We start from the raw sequence: 9,431 nt of genomic DNA, 5'->3' as shown, positions 1-9,431 counted from the left end.
TCCTTCTTTTTTTCAAAATATGAAGGGTTTTTTTCCCTGTCGAAAATGCAGGGTGTGTAAACATAATACACTCAAATCCCGGAAGATTGATACGTTCGGATCAACCACCACGGGGAAAGACTATTCTGTTAAACACTTTGTTACATGTTCTACGAGGTATATCGTGTATCTCATCACTTGCCCTTGTGGGAAGCAGTACGTGGGGAGGACCATTCGTACTTTTGCTATAAGGGTTAATGAACATATTAAATCTATTAAAAAGGGACGTACGAATCATAGTGTTCCCAACCACTATTTAGCCTGTCACAATCGAGATCCCACTGGCACTAAGTTCCAAATAATAGACAAATTTATCCCCCACTGGAGAGGGGAGTCATGTATAAGAGGAGTATCAAAGCTCGAAACTTTTTGGATATACCAATTAAGATGTTTTACGCCCCATGGGCTAAATGTTGAGTGGGACATCAATTCATTTATTAACCAATCTTGATTTTTCCCTCTATTCTCTTTCCTTTTAGGTTTACTCTTTATATTGGTAATTAAAATCAGCTATATTTGTGCTAGGTACTTTCGGGCTTTGCTCTCAAATAATAGTGTATGGTGGCTTTACACCTCTAGAGATTAGTTCTACATTTACTGTTATGCTCATTTCATATATACACAATCTATTTAATTTTATATAATTTAATTAAATTTTTTTTATACTTATGAGAGAAATGCTGTTAAGTATGTATTTGTAGTATGGCTCCTTATTCCTCTAGGGGGCATTGGCCTCATATGTGCCATGACCTAACATGATTTAGATGGGTACTAAGGCATATAATTATAATTTTGTACAAGAATGGCCAATGCCTTTTAAATTAAAAATAATTCTTTTTTTTTTATTGTTTACAATGTAGCCATAATGCCTACTGACTTCCGGAATGTACATTTTAGTATAATTAACAGGGTTATCCATTTGCATTCCAAATTTTGGTTTATATATCTATTATTTTGGGAGATTATAATGATCACTGCAATTCGGTTTAGATATATAATTTATCACGTTCTAATAGAAATCCTCAATGACCCATTTGGAACACATTTGCGTTCCAATAGCCTTTGTGATGTGTGTTTCACTTCCGGTGTAATACAATGATGTACACCTATCGGCACGTCAGACGCTGTCACATGATGGAGGTCGTGTGTACGTCATACGGCGTTGGCTCTGATTGGGTGAGTAACTGAGGAACGGACTCCTCTGTCCAAGGAGTGCGCACAACGTGACAAGATTCACATCGAGGCTTGGTGGATAGAGGCGGTGCTATTAGTTCGTCTCCCCATTGGCTAATGTGTTCACACGTGACTTCGTATGGAACGCACGCTTTGAATTCAGGAAGTCAGCGCGCACGACGCTGTAACAGCTGTTTTTAGGACATCATTATTATGAATGTATATAAGCGTGGAGGTGGCGGGATGGCATATACCCCAGCCGAAGTCTTTTTAGACGAAACCGGTCGGGTTTCTTTGCTGTACCCAGCCACTTTTTACCACGCTTACCAATTTTTATTTACTTTGTACTACTGGAATCGATTCTGCCTATTTTTAACTTTTATGGATTGCCTGATGATCTTGAGTGATCTAATAAATACTATCTGAAAAATAATCTTTGGATTTACACCATGTCGAGGCTCCTTGTTTTTTCTTCATATATGGTCCATGCATGCTGAGAAAGACGGTGACCGTACAGACCCTTTGGGGCAGGATCCTGGCCCCCCATTTGAAGAGGAACCCTTCCGGTGTACAAGCTATCCTGACACTGTCATTCATCTTAAGACAGTACAAGCCTTATTGACTCACCGCCAACGGCCTGTGAGTCCACCCAAGTCGGTAAGAGTATTCCATCCCTTACTCAGATTCGGATTTTTTAGTTGTGATGTTACCCGCCTGGGATTCAATTGGAGTTGATCACGCCATACATAATATGGACTAATTTATTATGTTTTTATGGTTTATTTGGGAGGCACATCTCCCCACTTGCATTGTGGACGTTTTTTTGACATTATATAATTTTTCCACCACAGATGAGTTTTGATTGCATATTATTATATTTATGATTTTCGTTTTTGTATTGTTTTATGCTCTCTCTGATAGGATAGAGCTCTTTCACTTGGTCACAGGTGTGTTGTTATTGGATGTTATATCCTTATTCACTGCACCATTTAGTACACATACCTTTCAGGTTTGGGATCAGATAAGGTCATTTGCTTTTCCAAATTTAAATAGATATCCTTCTGTCCTATACCTTTACACCTATTTTTTCACTTTAGCGCTACACTTTTAATATATAATGTAAATAAGCATCCCTCAGATCCAGGGAGGCCATGAAGCAAGCCGGCAGAAGAATTTACTTCACCGTAAAGATTGTTTCCATCCAAAATTTCTTGTTGATCACCCATTTGTTCAGTGACTTAAAGTTCAGTATTAGGCGGAATTTCCCCGACAACGTGGAGTAGAAACCATGGGTTATTGCTCGCTGTGGCACTGGAATAAGAACCCGCTGGTCTATCAAGTCGTCTTCTGAGGATCCCTGGGAGGCGTGGTTATGAACATCCTTGCAGGCGAAGTGCTGTTGAACTGGATTCGATAGCCTTCCAATTAACCTCAGTAAAAATTAGGGCTGCGGAAATTAATAGTTAATTTTTTTTGATCAGTACTCACCTCTCAGCCGGCTTCCGGGTCTTCAGGGAGTTCCGGAGATCCAGTGACGGCACGAACAGCGACGTCACCGGACTCCTCCCCCCTTCCTCAAGTGCCTCCGTCTGCTAACGAAGGGAAGGGGGGGGGGGCTGGCCAGTGACGTCGATGTCCGTGAAATCATAAATTGAGGAAGGCAGATCCTAACGATTTGATTGATCTCACTGGTCAAAGTATTCAGATAAACATCTAAGTAAATCCTGGACTTGGCTATGAAAAAAAAAAAAAAAAAATCAACATATCTGAGGGCTTTCCTGGCTGTAAGTCAGTTTGACGATGAACTGACATTTTTTTTCCAATCAAAGTGCCCTCATCATAAATGTTTCTTGATTGCTGGATAACCAAAGAGCTGACACTTTGCTGTCTCAGCAGGTGATGGATGTCTCTGGCTCTCCATCGGTCTCCCCTGATGCACAACGGTGCTATTTAAATAGACTGTAGGGTGATGCCATAGCCCGCTGAGGTATTTTCCAATTGAACGTAACGTGTACGGGGGGGGGGGGGGGGGGGGGAACTACGCAGAACGTCAGCTAAAAGTAGCTGGATCTGTACGTGTGTAATAATTAATCAAAATTAGTTGAAATCGTTTAATCGAACATGAAAATTTTAATCAGCAACAGCCCTAGTATAAATGCATTTAGGTAGGCTTTTTCCCCCCACTGTGGGAGGAACTGCCCCAAGTTCCCTCCCACAGGGCCTAAAATCACTGGGATATGTTTGGTTTTTTTTTTTTTTGTTTTTTTTTTTGAGAGGAAAACAGGACACCCTTCTGCTTCCCCCTGACCCACTGATTAGAGGTTGACCCTTTTGGCGTCTGCCCCTTTGACGAACCTGGTCTTTGGGGGCAAAAAAAAAAAAAAAAAAAAAAAAAAAAAAAAAAAAAAAAAAAATTTTCCTGGGGCTCTCTTATTTTTAATAGGAAAAGCCTTCTTATCGGCAGTACAGTCTACAACTTTTTCTAGATCTTGTCCAAACAAGAGGTCTCCTTCAAATGGGATGCCACACAGCCTAACTTTTGAGGCCAGGTCCCCCGACCAGGATTTTAACCATAGAGCCCAGCGAGAGGAATTTACTAGGGCAGCGGTCTTTGCCGATAACTTGACCGACTCTGCAGACGCGTCTGCCATATAACCTTCTGCCTTGTGCAGCATGGGTAAGGAATCTAGAATTTCCTTCCTGGAGGTCCCACTTTCAAAATGGCCTTGTAACTGGTCCAGCCAGGCCTCCAAAATTACAAGCTACTATTGTTGTAGCCATTGCTGGTTTTAAATTCATCATAGCTACTTCCCATGACCTTTTTAGCAGTACCTCCATCCTCTTGTCCATGGGTTCCCTAATTACACCCATGTCCTCAAAGGCAAGGTCCGTTTATTTGGCGCACTGGGAGAAAGCTGCGTCCGCTTTGGGCACTTTATTCCATAAACAGGCAGAATCCTCACTGAAGGGGAATATCCTTTTCAGGCTTTTAGGAAAAAATAAAAATAGCTTTCTCTGGTTCCACCCACTCCTTTTTGATAGAGTCAGCCAGTGCGCTGTGTACCGGAAATGCCCTGTTTTGATCTTCTTTCAGGGTCGGATACACCTGGTCATGTAGGGACAAGGAGGCCTGCTCTTCTTTGATATCTTCAGTCTCATAGATCACCCCCAATAAAAAGGTATTCACCTCCTCAAGCGAGAGCCTGTATCTGGGTGAACTTGTCCCTTGGCTCAGAATATCTGTGGATGATGCTGTCTCACTTAGCTCATCCAAAGGATCCGATCCCCCCCCCCCCCCCCCCCAATTCTGGGGCTGGTTGTATTGGGGTTTAAAGGTTTGACAGCATTGACTTTATAGCCTTAATTTCTTAATGCCAGAAATCAATTCTTTGCATGCTCCCGTTGCCTCCTTTAAACCAATTTATTAATACAGGGTTTACAAAAAGGGGGCTTGTTCCACCCTTCTTTGAATCTCTTCGTACACAACGGACACCTTCTTCCCCCCTGACCTCTCTGGTTCTTTGGGTTTAGACAAGAGAAGGGAGGCAAAGAAAAAAACAAAACAAAGACAAGCTGCTGTCAGATACTTTAGCCAACCCGTGGTTGTACCTTCACCAATACCTTTGTGCACCCCCACCAGCCGCATGACTCTTTAGCCTGGATCCCGTCTCACTAAGGGGGGGGGGGGGGCTTGCTGTGGCTGGCAGTTATTAAAAAACCGCCATGGATCCAGCGTCCACGTTTGCCCTGGAAGTGATGTGCTGCCCTCCTCCTGTGTTCCACAGGCCAGAACTCTAGGCCTACGCTGGCCCCCTGCTGGGCTCACGCCAGGATACCATAGTATCCGGCCAGCAGACTGTGAGCCTTGTGCGGGGAACACCAGCTCTTCCCGTGCTATCCATGGAGGAGGATGCCGGTATCAGCTTTCTGCAGCCTGACGGGGGGAAAAAGATGCCTGCCATCCCTGTACAGATACCTGCAGACCTCCTTCCCCCTCTTCCTTAGGCAGCCCTGCCTAGGCTCAGGGGAAGGAGAGCTCCCATCCAGCCTCCTCCTCCGGTGGAGGAAACACAAAGACTGGGGAAGAGGGACAGAAGCCACCCTTTATGGATTTAAATTTTGTATTTCCTGCCTCCAGAGGTGGAGCCTATCTCTAGTGCGGTCCTGGACAGACGACTAGAGAAACAAGCCCTAACAATGTGGGGAAGGAGTCTGATCTGTCACAAATATCGCAACCCATCAAGGAACCAGCACATTTGTTTAGACAGCTTTATTTTTTGCATTATCACTTTTCCAAAATAGACCAAACAAGGATTAAACCATTGAGGTACAAATTCTGTCATCTTTACATTTCATTTATCTTTGCAAAAACAGAGAAAACTGAAAAAAAAAAAAAATCCAAATTTATTTTATAGTCCAAAATTTCTAGTGTCCTTCAGAAATGTTAGTTTCAAACTGAAACACTTAGCTGACACGACATCCCAGATCATGCATACTGAAGAGACATTGACACGGGTGTACCAATCTGTACGGCCGTCCGAAGGGACCTCTTCAGCCGCCTGGGATGAACAGGTGTCCCAAACACTCATCTTGTTAAAATCAAGCTGAATCTTGATCGGTGCATCAGATCCACAGATGGGCACTCCAAGTTGTGTGTGGAGGTCTGCAGCTGGCTGCCTGTCACCAAATTCAACAGGCTGCCTGCACACCCCTGGATGGAACACCTCTGCATATAGGGCAGCTGAAGATGGCCTTCACACAGTACAGATTGGGACATCTGAGTGAATGAAGCGTTCTGTATGTAGAGTAAAAGTTAAAAAAAAAAACAAAAAAAAAACAAAACATAATGAATTCATTGTTTGGGTAAAAATATGTAACACTGGAAACATTTTAACAACATTTAAAATAAAACAAATAAAAAGAGGCCCAATTATTACCAGGAAAAAGTCGGGGTCATTTTTCAATCTCACAACAGCAGAAATCTGATTATGTCATCATACACATGTTGCACGTGTATGTCTGAGGAGGAGTTCATAACAATATAATTTGTAGAGATTAAATCCTAATTGTACTTTCCAGTTAAACCATGTAACCATTTCTATTGTGCAAGAAAATGCAGAGCTCAGTCTTGCAGCCACTGACATAGTAGAAATGCCTGCTCCCCCCTCCTTAGTCAGTGCCACAGGTCTCCGTTCAGCAGCATGAGGCATATTAAACAAGTGCAGAGAGACCACTGCAGTGATCCTTCACTGTCATAAGCTGTCAGTGAACAGGCTTTTCTACTCTGGCTGCTTTATGAACTTAAACAGACTGTAACCCTTTAAAGATCTATTGTTTTCAAGCACACAAGGTTTGATTTTTTTTTTTTTACATGACAGCCAAAAAGTGCAATTGGGCTAGGCCAGGTGTCAATTTTTTTTTTTTTTTAATAAAAAAATGAAATAAAAATAAAAAAGAAGCTGCTAGTACAGCTAGGTAGATTGCAATACTCTGCAATGTTTATATTGTTTGGCAATATAGGATTAGCTCTTGTATTATACTCCTAGTGCCGGCAATTCCTTTTCCTTGAGTTTACAATGAAACATAAAAATATCCCTTAATCCCACTTTTTTTCCACGTTTCATACATGTAAACATACCACATTTAAAAAAATATGTAGGATTTCATCAGTCCAGTCCAAAATAAAAAAGCAATATATAAAAGATGCATCTTCATCTGAAAACCAGTGTCGCTCCCATCTCAATATTTGCGTGACTATAATTTAGGCTCCTGAAGTCTCGAGTCCTTGACTGACATAAGGTAAGCTGGTTGTGCGATTTCATTTTTCCTGGGGGAGCGGGTGCTCCCCCACCACATTCACTTGGCCCCAGCCATGATTTTCAGATACTGCAAGGCATTGTGGGCTGCATTTGCACGTGCTGCTTCTCTGGTTGCAGCGGAGCCGTGGCATACAGTGGCGGGCTGGGTGGAGAGTTCCACTAGACACTGGTATAGGCCACTCAAACTGCGTTCCTCTGGGGAAACAATGCAAAGCCAATGAGTACACGCACATTCAACATAGTAAGAGATGACAAATGGAGCATCAAAAACAAACGTATGACAGGAAATACAGATTGAAAATGTAGTGACAAGTAAAAGCGAGAAAATCTTTACTTTAACCACTAGCCGCTGTGCAAATCGCCGTAGCTGTACGTCGCTCCTTGAAGACGTCACAGCAGGCGCGTACACGCCGCATGTCCCTGGAGCCGATGCGCGTACCCGCGATAGAGTGAGAACATATCACTCAAATCCCGGTTCTCTCAAGGGAGGGGAGGGGAGAGAGATCGTGTATTCATACTAAGTATGAACACCGATCACTCTCCTCCCCTAGTCAGTCCCACCCCCCCCCACAGTTAGAACACACCTAGGAAATAGTTAACCCCTTCCCTTCCAGTGACATTTATACAGTAATTAATGGCTATTTTTAGCTCTGATCGCTGTATAAATGTCAATGGTCTCAAAATAGTGTCAAAAGTATCCGATCTGTCTGCCGCAGTCATGATAAAAAAAAAAAAAAAACACACCCCACCATGAAGAAGAATACATATTGGCCTAAAAACTGGAGGAAAACATTTGTTTAAATAAAATATAAATATAAATATATATATATATAAAATAAAAATTTGGGATACAAAATAGTGTTTTTTTTCAAAATTGTTGGTCTTTTTGGTTTATATCGCAAAAAATAAAAACCACAGGAGGTGATCAAATACCACCAAAAGAAAGCTCTATTTGTGGGGAAAAAGGACACACATTTTGTTTGGGTACAACATCGCACGACCGCGCAATTGTCAGCTAAAGCGACGCAGTGCGTATCACAAAAAAATGGCCTGGTCAGGAAGGGGGCAAATTCTTCCGGGGCTGAAGTGGTTAAATACCAAAAACTTTCAGGTTAAGGGGAATCTGTCATGTAAGAATTATAAAAGGCATCCACCACTCCGTGCCGGAATTGATAAAGGGGGCAAAAGGCACAACTGCCCTATGTCAGCGTGTGACACGCATGCGCAACCTCAGAATGACGTTGTGTCATGCATTTGAAAATGTGTCACTGTCATGGAGAATGTAAGCCGACTGTGTACGCCCCCCTTAACCTGAACTGCCACTGCTTCCCCCCCGACCAGTCTGAATTATTATTCTACAGGATTTTTATAGCGCCAACAGTTTTCGCAGCGCTTTACAGCATGAGGGCAGACAGTACAATGTAAGAGGAATCAGAGGGCCCTGCTCGTTAGAGCTTACGATCCTGGCCCTCCTACTGCTGAACTATTTTTTCAAGAATGCTGTCTGCATTGTTGACCCAGAACAAGTACAAAAATAAAGAATTGTAAAACTTTGACACTCATTTACAGCATGTTTGTTCCAGGTCTGTGACTTAAATATTGCTCAAGTCAGACACAGCCAGGGCCACTAGCATTTTCACAAGAAGTCTTCACTTTAAGTTACAGAGTGGGAACTAAATGATACTTCTGCATGTGATATAAAAATGGAACAGTGTCATCCATTTTCATCCCTTTTAGAGGTCCTATTACGCTAAAACATTCTTTAAACAAAAAAGTGCAAAGCCATAACTCTCCAGGTGTATTTCTCTTTTACTCACCAATATCAAGATAACTGATCTGAAAACTCTGCTCCTCGGATAGGTCCTGAAGAAGGCTGCAGAACCCCGAGCTCAGGATGGTTAGGGGATGTTTCCTCAGATGTAGGATCTTCTCTCCAGCAGAATTACGGAGGGAGTCCCAAGTACATGCCATACCTCGCCCTCTGCCCCCATCTATCTTTCCACCTCCCGTACACTGCAAAGACATAACAAGCACCATGTAAGAGGTATACTTTTCTTGATGCAGAACCACAAGAGAAGTTTAATGTTAAGGACAAGAATAATTACATATAACCAACACAACCATTACTTAGAATGTGGATATCATAACATAACACTGTCATATGCAATTCTACTGAATAGTAAAAAAAAACCCACTTTTTCTAGTAATAAAGGGTCTTAAACTGTGTTGCCTGTAACCACCAACTTCTCAATTGTCAAGCTTTATTCACACTGCCACTCTAGCGTCTAGCTTTTGTACATGCAGGTGAAGTAATGTGAGAAGGTTAAAGATTTTGCCTCCCACATTTTTTCGGCTTGGTTCCCAATTGAAAGAAAAAAGAAAAAAGAAAAAAGAAAAAAG

The 9,431-nt window shown here is 42.2% G+C and overlaps 1 protein-coding gene across 1 annotated transcript in view; it reads right to left on the bottom strand.

Annotated features, from left to right (window-relative positions):
• Positions 1-5,467: 5,467 nt before the first annotated feature.
• The window catches only part of TARBP2 (TARBP2 subunit of RISC loading complex), a gene marked incomplete at its 5' end in the record, with an annotated part of 29,460 nt that continues 25,496 nt past the window's right edge, over positions 5,468-9,431 (bottom strand). The window contains 2 exon segments of the mRNA XM_073613603.1: positions 5,468-7,226; positions 8,849-9,044. Coding sequence (XP_073469704.1) covers positions 7,069-7,226; positions 8,849-9,044 — 354 coding nt within the window.

This window comes from Aquarana catesbeiana, linkage group LG02, assembly GCF_042186555.1.
Source record: "Aquarana catesbeiana isolate 2022-GZ linkage group LG02, ASM4218655v1, whole genome shotgun sequence".
NCBI lineage: Eukaryota > Metazoa > Chordata > Amphibia > Anura > Ranidae > Aquarana > Aquarana catesbeiana.
Note: the sequence above shows the minus strand (reverse complement) of the source record. Positions and strands in the feature narration are given on the sequence as shown.